Source organism: Carcharodon carcharias, chromosome 15, assembly GCF_017639515.1.
Source record: "Carcharodon carcharias isolate sCarCar2 chromosome 15, sCarCar2.pri, whole genome shotgun sequence".
In the NCBI taxonomy this organism is placed as follows: domain Eukaryota; kingdom Metazoa; phylum Chordata; class Chondrichthyes; order Lamniformes; family Lamnidae; genus Carcharodon; species Carcharodon carcharias.
Window position 1 is genome coordinate 25618620 of NC_054481.1, and position 21091 is coordinate 25639710.

At 40.8% G+C, this 21091-nt stretch overlaps 1 protein-coding gene across 2 annotated transcripts in view; it reads right to left on the reverse strand.

Annotated features, from left to right (window-relative positions):
* Nucleotides 1–21091, reverse strand: part of LOC121288057 (transformation/transcription domain-associated protein) — a 211960-nt gene that overhangs the window by 173642 nt on the left and 17227 nt on the right. For both annotated transcript variants that reach the window (XM_041206337.1, XM_041206336.1), the window contains exons 10-20: nt 20971–21059; nt 18999–19095; nt 18779–18917; nt 17967–18045; nt 15549–15783; nt 13444–13756; nt 12627–12724; nt 12237–12431; nt 9825–10016; nt 7212–7377; nt 6487–6743 (exon numbers count right to left, since the gene is read on the reverse strand). In XM_041206337.1, the coding sequence (XP_041062271.1) occupies nt 6487–6743; nt 7212–7377; nt 9825–10016; nt 12237–12431; nt 12627–12724; nt 13444–13756; nt 15549–15783; nt 17967–18045; nt 18779–18917; nt 18999–19095; nt 20971–21059 (1860 nt within the window). The remainder of the gene's footprint in view (nt 1–6486; nt 6744–7211; nt 7378–9824; nt 10017–12236; nt 12432–12626; nt 12725–13443; nt 13757–15548; nt 15784–17966; nt 18046–18778; nt 18918–18998; nt 19096–20970; nt 21060–21091) is intronic.

Consider the following 21091-nt stretch of genomic DNA (forward strand, 5'->3'; position numbering starts at 1 on the left):
CATGGGAGGAGGAGGTTGTTCAGCCCATTATGCCTGTGCCAGCTCTTTCAAAGAGCTATCTAATCAGTCCGATTCTCCTGTCCTTCCCCCACAGCCCTGCAATTCCATCCCCCCCACTTCAACTATTTATCCAAACTCCCTTTTAAAAGTTACGACTGAATCTTCTTCCACTGCCCTTTCAGGCAGCATATTCTGGATCACAATAACTTGTTGCCTCATGTGCTCCGGGTTTTAAAATGCTCCAAGGAATAAATAATGTAGATGCAAGTAAGTTAGTTGATTGGATTATAAGCACATATAACCAGAAAATAGAAGTGAATGTATTGCCCACCACCCTAGGGTTCTGGGCATGTAGTCTTCGAAACAAATGGCAAGTAAATTAATAGCCATTAATAAGAATAGGTTAGGAAGTGCATAGGAAGGACCACTTTATGAAACATGATGTTAGCTGAACTGTTGGGGCCACAGAATGATCATGGCAAGGGGAAGCAGGGTAGGCATAAGAGAGAGAAACGAACAGAAGTATATGGAGGATAAAGTGAGGTGAAGTAGGATGGGAGGGAGCTGGTATGGGACATAGACACCAAAATGGACCAGTTAGGCCGAACGACCTATACATTATTGCATACAATTAAAAGGGCAGGGGGTTGAAATAAAAACAGAAAATGTTAGAAATATTCAGCATGTCTGGCAGCATGTGTAGAGAGAGAAAAACAGAGTTAACATTTCAAGTCAGGAGGATGAAATGCTGGGTAGATATTTAGATTTGTGTGAAATGGGGAGTGGAGAGTGTGGGAGGGAAAGAGAGCAGGAAAGGGGAAAAAATCTTTCCTTAGAACAAGAAAATCAGGTCGAGCTTTGATAAAGCACTTTGTACACAGGTGTGGAAAGGACAGAGCTCATGAGACAAGCAGCCTTTTTTCTCACTCCATGGCCTAATGGAAGCTCACATAATTGTAGATTGTTAACTAATATCTTTAAATAATGCATTTAAATATTAGCAGTTTTACAATACATATGATCTAGCCTAAGCTCCTGATTATAATGCATTAGTCTGGACTCCTTAAACCTGCATTCCTTCCCCAGAAAAAATGAATAGGAACCCTGCTAAATTGAAGAAGCTTCTGTCAAACTCAAATTGTTCTTCATAAATACAACTATAATTCTCTTCCAAATAACTCTTCAAATGCAATTACAACACAGCCAAAGATTTGAACAGCACTGCAGTGCAGCAAATTAGCTGTTATTGAACCCATTCCGTATTATTTACTGTGTCCCATGTATTTTGATGGATTTTAAATCTTTTTGAAGCTCAGGAGTATAATTCTAAATAGCAAGCACTATAAAAGGTGATAAAAATTACAACAGCAAACAACATTGCCCAAAGCATCACAGCAGGAGATTCAACCACACCACAGTTCACTCATGACACCCATTCTCTTCACCCAGAGCCTCTCCTGTTTGATTTGGAGATGGAGAGGGGGGGAAAACATATATAGACCAACAGGAAATAGTTGTAATTTATCACAAGTCACCTAATTCGTGAAATAAACTGGGCATCCTATGAAATTGTCAAATATTTGGTTTATTGAACAGGTACCAAGAGTGTGAAGTCGAGCGAGAGGCTAAACGAGAACAAAAATGAGAGAAGAAAAAGAAACTTTAAAAAGGTTGCAGTACTCTTGTGCAAAGCAACGGTCTGTACTAACCACAGGAAAGATAATGCTACTCTTGCAAGGTGAACAAAAATGACTGTAGGTATCACAAATTTGGATTAAAAAATTCTGAAGAAAGGTCATCAAGCTGAAACATCGACTCAGTTTCCCTCTCCAGGTACTGAACATGGATAGAGGATTGGCCAACTAACTGGGAGAGAGAGAGAGAGAGAGAGAGCCCCCAGAAAAAATGGGCCATTTTTGGGTTGACAAATTCTAACTAGTGCAGCACCACAGGGATCGGTGTTGGGATCTCAACTACTTACTGTCTATATCAATAGCTTGGATGAAGGGATCAATTTTGTATTGTATTGTCAGCAAAGCTGGCTACAAAGATTGACAGGAAATAAAGTTACAAGGAAGATACAAAGAGTCCGCAAAGGGAAATAAATAGGTTAGGTGAGCAGACAAGAAATTGGTAGATGGGGTATAACATAGAAAAACATGAGATTGTCCATTTTGGCAGTAAGTATGGAAAAGCAGAATTTAATTTAAATGGAGAGAGACTGCAGAATGTTGTTGTACAGAAGGGTCTGGGTGTCCTTGTGCATGAATCACTAAAAGTTAGCAAGTAATTAGGAAGGGGGATGGAGTATAAAAATAGGGAAATCTTGCAACAGTTGTACAGGGTGATGATCATCACACCTGGAATACGGAGTACAATTTTGGTCTCCTTACTTCACAAGGGATATACTTCCATTGGAAACTGTTCAGAGAAGGTTCATTCGGCTGATTCCTGGGTTGAAGGGGTTGTCTTGTGAAGAAAGGTTGAGCAAGTTGGGCTTATACTCATGAGGTTAGAAGAATGAGAGTCAATCTTTTTGAAACATATATGATTCTGAGGAGGCTCGACTGGGTGTATGCTGAGAGGGTGTTTTCCCTTGTGGGGGCACCAGGGGCATAGTTTAAATAAGAGAGGGATGAGAAAGAACTTCTTCTCTGAGGGTCACTAGACTTGGAATTCTCTTTCACAGAGAACAGTGGAGGCTGGGTCATTGAATATATTCAAGGCTGAGTTAGGCAGATCTCTAATCAACAAGGGAGTCAAGGGACATGAGGGACAGACAGGAGTGAGGCCAAGATCAGATAAGCCATGATGTTAATGAATGGCACAGAAGGGTCATGGGCCAAATGGCCTACTCCTACATCTTATGATCTTATAGCCAGCATTTTTTGCTTCTTAGCTCAGATTTCTGACATCTGCAGTATTTTGCTCTTGTACTAAGAAAGCTGAGCTGGTTCTTGAGGGAAAAAAGTAACCTTGCAATCCAACTGAAGTTCTCAATATTATACAGGATATTAACATAGTTGATCCAGGCAAATAGCTTGACTATAGTGAATGCTTACAATACTGGCGAACAAAAGCTGAAACTGGGAACATTAAGAGTAATAAGGGAATTCTTCAAGCACAAGGTAATTAAGTTATGGAAACAGTCATCAGGGAAGAACGGTATAAATGGACAATTGGATTTATTTTTGGAGTAGGAATTAATATATATATGTGAGACAGTTGATATATGAAAGTGCCATGTGTTCATTTGAGATCAATAGTCCTTTGAGCTTTAAAAAATGTATGTTCATCGTATTTGTCTCCCCATGCTCTAAAAAGACAAAAGCTGGAATCATCAGTTAATTCGCTTATCTCTAAATAGAAACATTATTCTGACTCAAGAATGTATTACAATCTAATCCTTTTAATTCAAATTATCCAAAGATTCAATTTTTTAAAGTATAAAAATTGTTACTTTTGCTATTCCTCAATTCAAATTACAGGACAATTCAAGATGCTTAAATTTCATACCAGGAGTACTTTTTTATTTGTTCATGGGATGTGGGTGTCACTGGCTGGGACAGCAATTATTGCCCATCCCTAATTGCCCTGCAGAAGGTGGTGGCGAGTTGCCTTCTTGAAACACTGCAGTCCATGTGCTGTAGGAACACCCACAGTGCTGTTAGGGAGGGAGCTTCAGCAGTTGATCCAGCGACAGAGAAGGAACAGCAATGTAGTTGCAAGTCAGATGACTTGAGGTGACTTGAAGGGGAACTTGCAGGTGGCGGTGTTTCCAGGCATCTGCTGCCCTTGTCCATCTAGGCGATAGAAGTCGCAGTTTTGGAAAAGTGCTGGCAAAGGCGCCTTGGTGAGTTGCTGCAATGCATCTTGAGATGGTACACATTGCTGCCACTGTACATCAGTGGTGAAGGGACTGAATGTCAGTGCCAATCAAGCAGGCTGCTTTGTCCTGAATGGTATCAAGCTTCCTGAGTGTTGTCGGAGCTGCCCTCATCCAGGCAAGTGGAGAGTATTCCATCACACTCCTGACTTGTGCCTTGCAGATGGTGGACAGGCTTTGGAGATTTAGGAGGTGAGTTGCTCCTTGTAGAATTCCCAGCATCTGACCTGCTCATATAGACACAGTGTTTGTATGGCTGATCCAATTCAGCTCCTGGTCAATGGTAACCCCAGGAAGCTGTTAGTAGGAAATTCAGCAAAAGTAATGCCATTGAATGTCAATGGGCGATGATTAGATTCTCTCTTGTTGGAGATGGTTATTGCCGGGCACCTGTGTGAATGTTATTTTCCACCTATCAGCCAAGGCCTAAATATTGTCCAGATCTAGCTACATATGGACACAGGCTGCTTCAGTATCTGAGGAGTTACGAATGGTGCTGAACATTGTGCAATCATCAGCAAACAGACCCACTTCTAACCTTATGATGAAGGGAAGGTCATTGATGAAACAACTGAAAATGGTAGACCTTGGACACTGCCCTGAGGAACTCCTGCAGTGGTGTGCCAGGAAAGGGATGATTGACCTCCAATAACTACAACCATCTTCCTTTGTGCTCGGTACAACTCCAACCAGAGGAGTACCCCCCCTCCCCACCGATTCCCAATGACTTCAATTTTGCTAGGGCAGCTTGAAGCCACACTCGGTCAAATACTGCCTTGATGCCAAGGGCAGTCTCACCTCAATCTTTTTGTCCATGTTTGGACCAAGCTGTAATGAGGTCAGGAGTTGAGTGGCCTTGGCAGAACCCAAACTGAGCGTCAGTGAGCAGGCTATTGCTGAGCTAAGTGCCGCCTGATAGCACTGATGATACTTTCCATCACTTTATTGATGATCGAGTGTAAACTGATGGGAACGTAATTAGATGATTGTTTTTTGTAGACAGGACATATCTGGGCAATTTTCCACATTGCCAAGTAGATGCCAGTGCTCGGGCTGTACTAGGACAGCTTGGCTAGGTGGACGGCTAGTTCTGGAGCACAAGTCTTCAACACTATTGCCGGAATGTTGTCAGGGCCCACAGCCTTTGCAGTATCCAGTGCCTGCAGCTGTTTCTTGATATCACATGGAGTGAATTGAATTGGTTGAACATAAAACAAGTGAATACACCCTGTTTTACTACAGTAGTGAGGGGTTTGCTAGCTCCAGCTTCCAGTATTATTCCATGAGGTAACAATGAATGACATTAACATCTTCACGTTACAACATTTCAGAGCCAATTTGGGAAGTTTCAAACCTACTTTTTCCAGAAATCCAATGGTGAAGCCACTTCAATTTCCTTACCTTTTAAAACTAGAATTCAACTCCCAATTTAAATTTTGGTGAAATACAATGGTTTGAATTATTTCGAACATTCCCCTTGCTAAAAGCAATTTGGCTGGATTTATTTTATACAGAGCCGCTAAAATATCAGATTACTTCCGCTGTGCAATTTTCGGATTTGATGCAGTCTTATCATTTCAAATGCAACTGGAAGTTCAATCAGTTTCTTTTTTTTAAAAAAAGGGCTAAAAGATTACTGAGAACAGTGCAAGAGATGAACAATCTATATATTTTCTATTTTATATTAGGTGTTGCACGTCCACACATCTGTACAGCTTTCTGTTCTATCCAAACTCATGATTAGTCAAAATAGGAGTACAACAATTATGAATGGTTTTGATAGCGTTAATCAAGAGAAATTGTTTCCACTGGCAGAATTGGCAAGAGGGGCAGTAACTAGAATACATAGATTTAAGATAACTGGCAAAAAAGCTGGGGCAAAAGATGAGAAGATTTTTTTTTGAGTAAAGAGTTATGATGATCTGGAATGCTTTGCTCAAAAGGGAAGCAGATTGAACAGTAACTTTCAAAAGGGAACTGGATATATGCTTGAAAAGGGGAAAAAAATGCAGAGCTATACAAAGACCAGGGGCAGGGGGACAAATTGGATAGTTCTTTCAAAGAGTTGGCACTGGCATGATAGGTTCAACTTCTGTGCTGTTTTTTTTTTATTCTTTCGTGGGATGTGGGTGTCACTGACAAGGCCAGCATTTGTTGCCTACCCCTAAATGCCCTTGAACTGAGTGGCTTGCTAGGCCATTTCAGAGGCTGTTAAGAGTCAACCACATTGCTGTGGGTCTGCAGTCGCATTAGGCCAGACCAGTTAAGGACAGCAGATTCCATTCCCTAAACGACATCAGTGAACTAGATGGGTTTTTACGACAATAAACAATGGCTTCACAATCACTATTACTGAGAATAGCTTTTAATTACAGGTTTTATTAATTGAATTTAAATTCCACCAACCACCATGATGGAATGTGAACCCATGCCCCACAGCATTAGTCTGGGCCTCTGGACTACTAGTCCAGTGACATTACCACCATGCCAGCATATCTTCCTGGCACCTATATGATCTAACTATTAAACATACAACAAATCAAGATACAAAGGTTTGACAGATTCACATCTCCTAATGTACTACACTGTCCCAGTTTTACCTGCATGAGCTCTGCTCGCACTGGCTGGATGTGATCGTACAAAAAATCAGGCTGTAAGTTGTCTACACATAGCTCCAGCGTCCGTAGGCCCTGGCTGACCAGGGTTTGAGAGCCATTAAGCGCAGATACTAATGGGTCCATTAACATTGGCAGGTATGGCAAGAGGGAACTGAGTCGGACGGGCACGGTTAAACATAGCTCTACAAAGAGATCTTTCATGTGTTGTTTATGCAGGCCACTCTGCAGCATATTCAGCCCTGCAACAAAAACAGCGTTAAGTATGGCAGAAACAACATCTATCACTCTACTGCATTTGTATTCTCAAACAGCTGTTGAGCACATGTGTCTCATGCATATAGTATAATTTTAGGAGGTAATGCTTTTTCAGCTTGAACATTTAGCTTGCTAAATGCTGTGATAAAAATAAAAGTTACGAAAAGTGAAAACATTGATTTACAGATACTGAATCAGAAAATACCCTGGTTCTATGCATTACAACTTACAGAAAATCCACTTTTGAGTGGTACATTTTCAGTCCAGCACCTGTAAGCTACAAAGCAGATTTAGGACTCAAAGGGAATTATCTTCAATAAGGAACATGCTTCAGCTAATGTTCATTTCAATTAAGTGCCCAATACATTTTATCAAAGCTTGAAATATATTGATTGAACCTGGGGTTATTTCATCAGTTGAACAGTCAGGAACTAATGTAATTACATTCTTACCTTGCAGCAAGTTAGGCAGTAATGGCAGAAACTCCTGATACAGGAGATCGTGGCTGCCACCCCCAATAGATCGGAAAAGGGCTCGAAGCAACAGAAAGTAGTTATATGGCTCCTTGGCTGTTTGAGCAAGCTCCATAGAACTGTTCACAATCTTGTGCAGATGTGGCTAAAATACAATGAAATTTGGTGTTAGCGGGTTTCCAGTCTGGGATTGAAGTCAGCTGTTGCATAATGGGTAGCACTCTCGCCTCTCAGGCGTTTGTGGGTTCATGTCCCACTCCAGAGACTTGAGCACAAAATCCAGATCGACACTCCAGGACCAACACTGAAGGAGTTCCACGCTATCGGAGATGCTGTCTTTTAGATGAGAGGTCAAACAAGAGGTTCTGCCTGCCCCATCAATGGTGATGGTTTGTGTATCACAAGACATACAACAAGCCATCCACCCAATTTCACATAATCACTCAAGAAAACCAGCTCCACTGATCTGAGTAAAAGTGACTTTATTGGAAAAATTAAGCTGTAATTTTATTTTTTTTTTAAAACTATGCTACCACATTCACAAGAGACTCTTTATTACTCAGTTAATTTCAAAGGTTTAAACAGCCATTCCCTAATCTAACGAAACAACATTAACATACAAGCCAAAGGATCCAAACATTTAAATTGCTGTTACAGCTCATTAAATTCACTCGACCTTGAATTTTCTGACAGGGGAGAACAAAAGAATAGAGATTTTTAATATAATATTTTAAAGTGACCTTCATAGAGCAAAATTAGATGTTAAACCATTAATCACCAAGAAAAGCCACATTTCAAAACAGTCACATAATTTCCATCAGTCAAAATCCAATATTTTTTTTCCCCCGCACACAAAGACATTGCAAAAATCAAACAAGAGTCTTGAACGACAAGAAGCATTTAAAGTAATTACTGGAAGGGGTAGAAGGATGAAAGCAGCAAAGAAAAACCCAGACTGGCCTACATAACAACAGTGACTAACTGAACATGTCTTCGAACGTTTGTGAAGGGCACTAGGATATAGAGGAGAGGACAAGGCACTATGTCTATTTTTTGGAATAATAACTGGGCTCCAAGGACTAAATTATGAGGAGAGGGTACATGAATCATTCCCTGGAATTTAGAGGATCAAGAGGTGATTCAATCAAAGTTTTCAAGATATTATAGGGAGCTGATGGACAGAAACTATCTACTCTATTTCTGATGATTGAGGAGTCTAGGACAAGGGCACATAGTCCAAAAATTAGAGGCAGGCCTTTCAGGAACAAAATTAGGAAATGCTCTTCATGGACAGGAAGGTAGAAATTTGGGAGTCTCTTCCGCAAATGATGTTATTAATTATAAATATAAGGTTGATGGTTCTTTGTTAACCAGAGGTTTAAGGGATATAGGGCAATGATGCATATATGGAGTTAGATCACAGATTAGCCATGGTCGCATTGAATAGCCAACAGACTCCAGGGGTTAAATGGCCTCCTCCTGTTCCTATATAAAATAGAGTTCTTTCTCACTCATTATTCCCAGTACCCAGCACACAAGTAATTTAACATTGTAAAACTTTACTTCTTCATCCTTCAAACTGCACTGAGTGTTTGAAAACACTGAAACAATATTTGGATACTTTAGTGTTGGCATGTTTCAGTTGGTAGCACTCACTCAGCTCCGAGTTCAAGTGTAATTGCAGGATTGGAGCACAAAAATCAAGGCTGACAATCCAGAGCAGTGCTAGGGGAGGGCTGCATTGTCGGAGGTGCCATCTTTTGGACAAGGTGTGAAACCAAGGGTTTACCTGTCCTCTCAAAGCGGATGTAAAAATTCCTATGGCACAATTTTGAGGGACAGGAGGGAAGTTATCCCCAATGTCTTTGCCAAGATTTATCCCTCAACCAAGATCACATAAACAGATTATCTGATCATTTACACATTGCTGTTTGTGGGAGCATAAATTAACTGTTGTGTTTTCTACACTGCAACAGTGAGCACACTTCAAAAGTACTTAACTGGCCGCAAGGGTCTGAGAGATGTTCGGTGGTTGTGAAAGGCACTATACAAACACGTCTTTCTTTCAATTTGAGAACCGAAGGAATCGATAAAAGGCTATTTCAGCGTCTGGAACAGGAACCTCTTTTTGTCAGAAGGCTTAACCTGGCAGCATCATATGCTTAAAGCCAGACAATTTAACTTGATTCTGAGAGTTTATTCAAACCTATCTAACCCAAGACCCAGGAGACTTCAAAATCAAAATATAACCAAAAACCATTTATTTCCCTTTCCTTTAGACCAGGTGCTGCCAAAATCTTGCTAACTTCAAGCAGCTTCTTTCCCAAACACAGAATAACACACAGCCTGCAGCCATTTGGCTCAACTAGTCCAAGCTGAAGTTTAGTTTCCATGAAGGACTCCTCGCTTCCCTCTTCATCTAACCCTATCAGCTGCACCACTACCTCTACATCAAAGCAGTCATAAAACCCGCAGTATTTTACTTACACAGCAGCCTTGGATTGTGAAAACAATTCACTCTCCAAGCAATATCCACACAACTGTGAGAACTTATCATCCCCTCTCTCATTCCCTTCTGCATCTCCTCCTTACCTTTAGCATTTGCTCATTCTCGGCTGCAAACAGGGAGACAGAGCCAAACACCAGTTTGAACAGCTTGAGATAGAGGTTGGAGAGCTCCACGTTGGAGCCCATTTCTGGAAGCCGATCTAGAAGATATTCCACCAGAATTGTAGCAAACAGAGCTGAGGTAGAAGGGTTTGCCAAGAATGAGTTGGCCACAATCTGTAGCAGACAATTAATTAAAAGCAAATTACAAACAATGAATTCTAGGACCAGTATCTGATTTTATTCTGCATTTACATTGTCAAAATATAATATACATAACTCTGATCAATTTTAAATGGCCAGCAGTGACCTAGTAAATTGATGTGTTAGTGATAGAGGCCTATCAGTCTGGTATTGCAGAGCAGCGCAGAACACGTTCTCAACACTGCTTAATGAACAGGTTGACAACACTACGAAATTTAGCAATAGCCTTCACAGACCAGCAGAGACAAGATCACAGTTGTCAATGCTGAGATTGGGTTTGTTACAGAAGTCAAAATCAACAGCACCTCAAACAAAGCAGGACTGAGAGCAAAACTCAGATTGTCCCATATAAGTGGCTAATGATGCACCTTAGGTCATCTTGCAACTTTGCCTTTGATCCATTTAGTTCTGATGGACCCCATCACAATTCAAGATGGGTACACAGGGGAATAAAAATAAGGAAAACATAAAATGATTTTAGCACATGGTACTGCCAAACCAGCCCACCACATAATGCAGATGATATGTGCCAGGCAGATCAAATCCATGAGGAAAACTTGATCGCACTATCACAATGGTTTTGCAATTTGTATTTATTTCGAGATGTGTGCACTGAACTCAGAAGTAAAAAGTCCACCAAGACTTGAGATTTTTTTTTAAAAACTAAATTAAAGTATTTGTTAACAAAAGAAGATTTCAAGCACATACATAGAACTACAAATTACTACTATAATAACTCCTAAAATACCTAATTAACCTGACTCCCAGTTACAGCCCCTTTAAAGCAATGGTCCAAAATGGATTTTAGATTTTAAACAGATCCCGCAAATTTACACAATACCCTGGACAGTGGAATTCAAAATGGCTTCTCCAGCTTCGGTTTCTGTAGTCGACAGGTTTACACACAAATACTGGAGGCTTCATGAAGGCTATTTCACACACTCCTGTTAGATCTTACGATGCCTTCACCTGACACATAGCCTCATTCTCTTCTTAAATTCTATTGTTTCATAAGTCTTTGAAACTGTATCTCCCTCATAAAATAAAAACTTTCATGTTGTCACTATATACTGTCAGTAACCCTTGAGAAAAATAAATACTTGTTTATTACAGAACACTTAGCTTGCTTCTCTGGCTATTTGTAAATAGACAGATCCCTTTCAAAACCAAATCCCCCCTTCATCTATCTAAAAATGCAAATTCCCTTTACACCTAACAGGCCAAGACCCCAACCATGTTTATCCATTAGCATATTAAAGACACTTCCACACCTTACTTCTTTTGATAACTTCAACTTGCACTCTGCTTGGCTAATAAACATAATTAAATCTCACACACACAGACAGACCTAACTGTTCACCCCCATAAACCTATTTTACAATAAACCAGAAAAATATGAAAATTATTATACCTTCATGAAAACATAGCTTCAATCTTTTTAAAACCTTTAAATACATAACTTGAAGATAACCCATGAAGGAAATTGGATAATAATTACAGGGAAAGCCATTTCAGGGCTACAGGGGAAACAGCAAGCAACTGACATTGAAATGTCTTAGTACAAAGTTTTTCCCCCCACTAGTCCCCTTGGACTTTCAAATGTTGGGGCTCCAGTGTAATGTTAGGATTTGTTTCAGCATTTTAATATATGGACCAACCTAGTCATAGTATGGGGCCAGATATTACCTGCATCTGTGCCTGAATGTCAGGGAGTTGGGAGTTACCTGGGGCACCTGGGCTAAAAGACTCCAAGATTAAAATTTTCTTTTTACTTACAAAACAAATTCCAACAAGTTCTCCTCACAACTACATAGTGTACATATGTCCAAATTCTTTAAATATAGAGGAAAGATCATCAACCTGAAATGTTAACTCTGTCTCCATCTCCACAGATGCTGCCTAGCCCATTGAGCGTTTTCCAGCATATTCTGGTTTTATTTCAGATTTCAAGAATCTGCAGTGTTTTGCTTTTTCTTTTTCTTTGTTCATGGGATGTGGGCATCGATGGCTAGGCCAGCATTTAGTGCCCATCCCTAATTGCCCTTGTTCAGAAAGCATTTAAGAGTCAACCACATGATTTAGTGTAAATTCTTTCTGCTTTGCTAAAAAAAAAAATCCCTTACATAGCGGTGTGATGCTTCACTTATGACTGGCTAAATCTTCATAAAAATTGTACATGAGGATGCCTGTCACCTGAAGTGCATAGTTCTTTGAAATCCTTTCGACCATGTACGGTACAGTTGTTTGAAATATCTCCTTAAATGTCAAAGGATTCATCATAGTGAAAACACCAGCAAAATGCTCCAAAACCTCCTTCTCTTCCTTCATCCTCACCGTCTGGCAATTGGCCACCCGAATGTAAGTTTGCCCATTCCCAGCGATCTGCACCTAAGGCCAGAGATTAAATAAAAACATTATAAAAGCAGACAAGGCAGAGTTATCTTCTCAGGTGGGGTTGCCCAAGTGTGGGGGAGATGTGGCTGACAGGCAGGCTGCTGTTTGGACACCACCGACAGACATCAAAACATATAAAACACCACTAAGTCAAAACAACCTTATCAAAGTACAGCACTGATACAGTACCTGGTAAATATCCAAGGCCTGCATTGCATATTTAACCAGCTTGATGTAAATTTGTGTTTCTTTGGGCTGTAACTGCTTGTTGGGAATAAAGGATGCCTCTGAGAAATAGAGAAAAAAAAATCTTTCAGACTGCACTTAATGATCACACAAAAGTAACCTTTTTAATGCATTTGTGCATCTCCCATGGCATACAGCCTAAAACATATTAAACATTTTTACATAATTTTATATAATTACTGCACATACAGTTTTGAAAATGCTCATCAGCATTACTCGCTGACATATGATACAGATATTAACTGCATGACTCCTCGCTATTAGCGGAATGCTTAATTATGGTGCCAACCTTCATTTCTTCACCACCAGTTTCCCCCACATTTGGATATTCACATCTGACAGCAAATGTCAGATGAATCTTTCTAAACCTGACCGCTTGAAAGAATTAAATGATAATAATTTGCATTTATATCACACCTTTAATGTTGCAAAATATCCCAAATTACTTTACAGGAGCAATTATCAAATAAAATCTAACACCGAGCCACATCGCGAGATATTAGGACAACTTGGTCAGAGGTAAGTTTTGAGGAGTGACTTAAAAGAAGGGACAAGAGGTAAAGAGGTGTATGGAGGGAATTCCAGAGTTTAGGGCCCAGGCAGCTGACGACACAGTTGCCAACAGTGCAGTAATTAAAATCAGGGATTCCCAAAACAAATTAATGATTTCTTAGAAAATGTTCAACTGCTGCTGAAGTGTATATGATGCAGCATTAGGCAGAGGTGAAAAGCAAGAGAACAAGCATCATCGGTCTCTCACCTCCTGGTGCTTTGCATGAAGTTATGCCCCATGTAATTGTCTTCACACCGCATACCAACGTCTTCACCAAGCTGCGACAGTCAGACACTTGGAAGGTCTGCTTCTCCTCTTTATCCTTGTCCCCGTGTTTGTCTAAGGCTGGTGCAGGGAGGGTGGGCGTCGGTGGGGCAGGAGGGGGAACAGATGACGTCGGAGTTGCTTGAGCTGCTGCAATCGGGGCATCTGTGGCAGTCAGTTCAGACTGCGGCTTGCATTTCTTAAAGATAGTGGACAACTGATAGCGAGAAATGGTGTGAAACTTCAGCACGAAGACCTAGAACCAGGGCACAAATGGGAAATTGGAAATTTTGCTTTTTTCTCACAAACGCCACCACAACCCCCTAACCACACACTAGTTAGGTCATCATCTGTCAGCAATCCCACTTCATTGACAACTGATCAGCTCCATGAGTGAAAAGGAAAGTTACAACTTCAATCACTTCCTCTAAGGGAGATGGTTCAATTCCAGGTTGCCAAATGGTGAAGGATATAACTGGAGCCTAATCCTTACACAATAATAGGGTTTTTATTTAGAGGCACACATTATAAACACGCACCTCCAAACCCAACAAACAGTTTCAGTCTGTTCCTGTACATAGGGAGCCCAAGTGAACCCCCAGTTAATGCCCACTACCTGAATACTCAATTAATATGCAATTAACACAAATGTCTTCTCAGTTCCTCCCAAAACTAGGCAACTAAAGTCAGTGACAAACACATGAGTGAGGATGGATGGTAGGAAGTGAATTCTGCTGTTCCACTTTATAACACCCCAAGTTCATTAATTGACCTGGGCTCACCGTACCCATTTTGAATCAAATATTCTTTTCTCAGTTATAATTTGCATCCATATCATTTATAATTAAATACAGCAAGTTATGTGCAGCAATTTGGGAAGCAGAATAGAGTTGTTTGAAGCCTAGGGGCAGAATTTTTCCGTCAGCATGCAGTGTGGGGGGGGAGAGCTGGGGACTGCTTGCCGACACGTGGGATGACATCGGGTGAAACTCCCGACGTCACTCCGCATCGTTTACATTTTCAGGTCGGCGGGCACGCAACCTATTAAGGCCATTGAGAAACCAATTCAGCTCATTAATGGACCTGCCCGTCCAAAGGTTGGCGTGAGCAGGCCGGGAGCCCAGGCAGGCTTATGAAAAAAAAATAAAACCTCATCCGCTGGAGGGATGAGGCTTCGTGAGGGTTTTTAAATTTTAATGAAAGGTTGCAATAAAAGTTATGGACATGTCCCAACTCATGTGACATTGTCACATATGGGGACATGGCAGGAAAAATTTTTAAACTCCTTCATTAAAAGTTTCAAAACGGAGCCGATCTCCTTGGGGCAGCACTTAGACTCAGGGAGATCTGTCTGCTCTTTCATGCGCACGTGTGAAAGAGCGCACTCCTGGCTAAAGGAATCCCACCCTCCCCCCGCACCACCCCACCCCCCCATCCCGTCCACACAGGAGCGCATAGTGCTTCCTGGCGGACATCACGCTGAGCGGGCCTTAATTGGCCCATCCATGTAAAATAGTGGCGGACTCCCACCCGGGGCTGCTGATCGGAAGCCCGCCCACTCACGCCCTTTCCTGCTCTTCCCCCCACCCAACGGGGGGAAAATTTTTCCCCAGGAGTTTTTCTGCAGCACAAACTGAGGAGCAGGGACATGCAATACCGAGGCTTTAAGGCATCACCACTGACAGACGTGTGTAATGACAATGTGACAAGTTTACACAACCAGTTCCTATTGGAAATGTTTACAGAGGAATTTATAAAACAGACAAAGTTGAAAGGAACTGTGTATAGATGCAAAGTTTTGAATATAGTGCCAGTTGAATGCCCCATGGAATGATGCAGTGTGAGGCTAACAGTAGGCTTAAGGTAAAGCAGGGTAGGAGGCAATAGGACAAGGGCAAGCATACATAATTCAGTCCCATTTAAGTCATACATGCTACCCTTATTTTTTGTATTGCCATTATACAACAGCATATAACACCAGCCTTAGAAATTCACACAGTGACAACCAAGAAATTGCTTCTAAAATTCAGTACAATCTAGCCCTGTACCTCCAACATTCTCATGAGAATATCTCTTCCATTCCCATTCTCCTGCTCGCTTTTTGAACGAATACAATCTACAAGGTTCAACAGAAGCTTGCAAGACATTGTCTGGATGCTGCTGGGTAATGATTCGTCATCTATATTCTTTGCGAACAGCTGAACAGCGAGGGCCAGGTCATTCAGAGGAAGATGTTGACGGACATGATGCACCAGGTCAGCCAGAGTGCTGTAGGCTAGAGGTCTGTTTCAAAAAAAGTAAAAAATTTTTACAACAGAATTACAATTTCCTGTACATAAGGCCCACACAACTCTCTCTGCAGATTATTTTCTAGCTTATAACAAAAATTGCCAACACAAGCATGAGGGTTGGAATGACTACCTTCTGCATTCTATCATTCTATGTAAGTTTTAACAATTAATTTACATAACTTACATTCCTACCATAGGATAACAAACCTACAATACTATGCTATGATTCTATATGGATAGTTATACAATTTTATACATTCATGTGAGAATCTTCAGTGATAGGGAGGAGGAAAATGAACTGTCATTCCATTTTACAGCATCTATTGCTGTGTCATCCAAATGGCCCTTATCTTAGCACTTAATCACCAAAAAGCCAACAATAACGATCATGACCTGAAAGTATCTTTGTTTATCCATGTATGCTAAATTTGCTGATGACGCAAAGATAGATAGGAAAGTAAGCTGTCAAGATAACATAAAAGTCTTTAAAGGGATTTAGATAGGTTAAGCAGTGGAGGCTGGCTCACTGAACTTATTCAAGGCTGAGTTAGATAGATTTTTAAGTGAGTGGGCAAACGTTTGACAGATGGATTACAATGTGGGAAAATATGAACTTTTTCACTTTGGAAGGAGGAATAGAAAAACAGTACATCATTTAAATAGAGAGATACTAAGGAACTCTACACTACAGAGAGATCTAGGTGTCCAAGTAAGTGAATCACAAAACTTGTAGATTGTATACAGGCACAGTAAGTGATTAGGAAGGCAAATGGAGCATTAGCATTTATTGCCAGGGGAATCAAGTACAGAAATAGTGAAGTGTTGCTTTTAGAAAATGTTCAGAGACAGTTCACTCGACTGATTCCTGGGATGAAGGGATTATTTTATGAGGAAAGGTTGGGCCTATCCCCATTGGAGTTTAGAAGAATGAGAGGATCTTATTGAAGCATACAAGATCCTGAGGGGACTTGACATCATGGATGCTGAGAAGATGTTTCCCTATGTGGGGAGTCTAGAATTAGGGGACATAGTTTAAAAATTAGGCATTGCCCATTTAAGACAGATGAGAAATTTTCTCTCAGGTCATTGGTCTTTGGAATTCTCTTCCTCAGGGAGCAGTGGAGACTGGGTCATTGAATATATTCAAGGCTTGGTTAGATAGATTTTTGATCGACAAAGCAGTCAAGGGTTACAGGAGGGCAGACAGGAAAGTGGAGTTGAGGCCACAGTCAGGTCAGCCATGATCTTATCAGATCGTGGAGCAGGTTTGATGGGCCAGTCTACTCCTCGTAATTCTTGTGTTCACTCAGAAATGATGCCAGACTTGCCTTTATATACAGCCTTTCACACCTTCAGGACATCCCAAAGTGCTTTACATCAATGAAGTACTTTTGAAGTGTAGTCACTGTTTCAATGTAGGAAATGTAGAAGCCAATTTGCACACAACAAGCTCCCACGAACAGCAATGTGATGATCATCAGATAATCTGTTTCGGTGATGTTGAAAGTGTGATAAATATAGGCCAGGACACTAGGGAGAATTCCCTTGCTCCTCTTTGAAATAATGCCATGGGATCTTTTACTTCTACTTGAGGGCGCAGATGAGGCCTTGGTTTAGCTTCTCATCCAAAAGACAGCACCTCTGACAGGCAGCGCTCCCTAGTGTCAGCCTAAATTTGTGCACTCTGGATCGAGTTTTGAACCCACAGCCTTTTGGTTCAGAGATGAGGGCTACCAACTAATCTACTCTTGTGGGTTAGGAGGATCACCTCAAGTATAACACACAAATTAAAATGCCTCAATTCTTCCCCTTTCATTAAAGTATCTTTTAAGTATGTCATGGGAACTTGAACTCATACAAAAATTCAAATAATGGCAAAAGATTTACACAAAATAGGTCATATGGTAAAATTAGGAGGTGATAGTGTTGCAGTTAAATGCTCATAATGAGATTCCAAACACGCACTTGGAAGCGTGCTCATATTGAAGTGCCAAGAAAGGTGAAAATGTACAAAATGTCAGCATTTAAGCAACAAAGTGGAATACTCAATTATAGCAACTTTTAATGCAAAAGGCCATCTGTAGTCAAGTTGCTGGTAGCATTTTCTTTTTATGTGCAGGCACTATTTAATTAAATGGCCCAGCATATTTCCAGTGCATCAGACTGATTGCCTACCTCAGCGTTTCACGAGCTGTGTACCCTGAGCCTATTAGCACAGATTCATCAAACAGCTTATCCATGCATGGAATGAATTCTGTAAAACGAATGATTGGTATTATGCAGAGAGCCACCAACTCTCCCTCATTAATGCAGACATAAAACTAATTAAACATCATCAACTTTTCCCTTGTGAAACATTAACGCAATTATATTATCCTAACATATTTACAGTGCTCCTACTGTCCAGCACAGTAGTAAATATCTAATTGCACAAAGTAAACATCAATTACCATGGTGGCTGATGATTAAGAGACTGGGCTCTCTCATCTAGAAGTTGAGAAGTTCACTTCACTGCTTGTCAGATAGAAAACAAATCTAACAGATATCATAAATTCACGCCTACAGCCACACTATTGTTGGAAGGCAACACTGCAGAGAGGCACCAGCACACTGGGCAATGACCATATAGGATTGCACTCCAACAAGTCCAGCTATACCAACGTGTGTAGTAGGGGCTGGGCTTTTCAGCATCAAAAACAGAACATTGGAAGGAGCATCATTGACTGGGCTCCTGTATACATTCTAGCCATCAGCTCAGAAGAGCAATGGCTGAGGAGCAGAGCCAAGTCTTTCGCCCTCACTGAACTAGGGGAGGTAGGGTGGAGAGCGGAGAAGGAGAAGTGAGAAAATAACTCGAAACAGAAGTCCGTGCTGTCACAACTAAAACAATCAGCATCCCACACCAACTTGGAATAGTTCAATTTTAATATTAATTTAGCACATTCCAGCAAGACCCCTCAGGTGTACACAGCACAAAAACTACATACGGTTACGAAGATCGGTGGTTAGAATGTGCTTGGCTGCGATTAGCAGTTCCTTCCGTAGGTGGGCAGTTTCAGAAGGACAATTAGTCAGCAGTTGTAACATTCCTTTCACCATCTGCTGTGAATACTTTCCAACCAAATCCTAGAAAGGAAAAAATAATTACATGCAGGATCTCTCTTGCATGTTTAAATTCCAAGCAGAGTTCATTAGAAAGAAACGTACCTGGTAAATTCTTATGATGTATGCAAGAAAGGACAATGTTTTAATCTGTGCAGCGATGAAGTCAGCATACAGCTCCTTATTGTAAAGTTTACTTTGCCTACGATAAAAAGCACATCCTTTCAGACCCAAACCTCCAAATAGTTACACTTTAATGAAACAAGAGGTGCACCAATTCATTCAGAATTAATTAAGAAAATGATGCCTTTAAACTAAACCTCAAGAATTGATGATTATTACAGTTATTAACGAAGCATTGGTGCAACATATCGTGTAACCCTGTGTAGTATGTCATAAAACTGGTACTGCTTCTGACTGCTTGAGTGACTATACATACAACTCAGCTTTTAAAACCAACAAATTAAAGGTTTCCAACAGCATTAACCCAACAAACCCCAATGCCACACACCAAACAACAAACTTAACACTTCTGTCAGTGAGACTTCAAAGACACTATTTATTTCCCCCTTATCAGCAGAGGGTCCAGTACCAATGCCTAGTAGGCATTATATGTGGTCTCTGACTGGTGTGATGGATAATATCTTTCAGTACAAAACCAGTTGCACAAACGGTCAATACAAAGATATTCCAAACCAAACAATGACAAGCTCCATTCAGGGGGTGGGGGTGGAAGCAAACATTAGGCTTTGTTAGCCATGTACCCTGGATACCAACACTCGAAACACATCGGCAGTTTAGACTAGAATATGGCGTTCCAGCCCTAGGAGCAGCTGAACATACCTTTGTGTTGCCCAGCCCAGCCTACTTGGGTCAGTTTTTGACAGCCATTACTCACTAACAAAAAGGTCTATAAATTTTGCTTGGTTCAGAATGAGTGTTTCATCAGGTTTAATATCAGATGTTTACATTGTCAATTATGAATATGTGTAATCATCACCGTTCAGGAATTTCATGATTGTCTATATATTTTGGTTTGCATGCTCTAAACTTTGAAGATTTTCATAGGTCAAAATAAAGTCTCTCAGTTACCAAAACACAACTATTGGTTTGGTGCATGCAGCCAACAATTTATTTAGTTCTAGCTCATATCTTAACCGGCTCACAAAATGTAAAAATGCTAACTGCAAATCAATTGTAAACTGATTTGAATGATGTTTGACCAGACTATCTGCAAGACATAAAACAAGCTGCTAGTCAATGAGACCTGTCTCTGCAGGCCTCGCTTGCTAACAACAAAGAATACAACTTTCTCCAAAGGCTCCCTCCTCCTCCCCTGATCTCAACAAGGTTTGCTTAGTCTTTGGCACGGAGAACTCTGGAAGTTTGTGTTGGAGTTTAGTAGGGCATCAGTCTTTCAATAGTTTCTATACTCCGTTCATTAATTAAAGGCAAAATGATTCTCAAGTAAGCCATAAAATAAGTGGCATTGTAAGGGAGGGGGATGGGGAGGGCTCCCAATTAACTGTTAGCAACACAAAAAAAAAAGATAATGAGGGAGGGGGAAGAAAGATCAAGGGGAGAGGGGCATGTGGGAGGGAGGGCGAGAAGAGGAAATGTCCGACATTCTGGTCAAAAGATCTCCAAAACAGCAGGCCTTCCCAAAATTTGCTACTTCCACACCTCCTGGGATAAGGGCAGGATTAGTTTAATGAGCAGTAACTCTTCAAGTGTCCATTACCAGAAACAGAAGTCATCTGAACCAGTACACAAACCAGGAGATTATGACCGTCACAGGACTTTCGGTCATTTATCAAACCATAAAGGGCTACTCCAACACTGCAACCTTACAGTCTGAAGATTTTCTGATGAAAAACCAAAATTGCTTGTCAGGCAAATCACCCCTCAGATTATATTCAGTACCCATAGAGACTCCTCACTCCATCATCTGGGTTTTTGTTCCAAGGCCACATTTCAAATTATATTAAACACATGGTCAGATACCAAATAAAAATTTGCACAACAAAAGTAATCACTGTTTGCAGTCTACAGCACCACCCAGAGGAATAATGCTCACCTTGCTTGAGGTGTAATCTGCAGCATGATGGTGCTCATAATCAGGGGCACAAAATCAGATACCACATTGTGTATACTCTGCTTATACAGCTGGAATGAAACGGGAACATTAGTAGATTTAT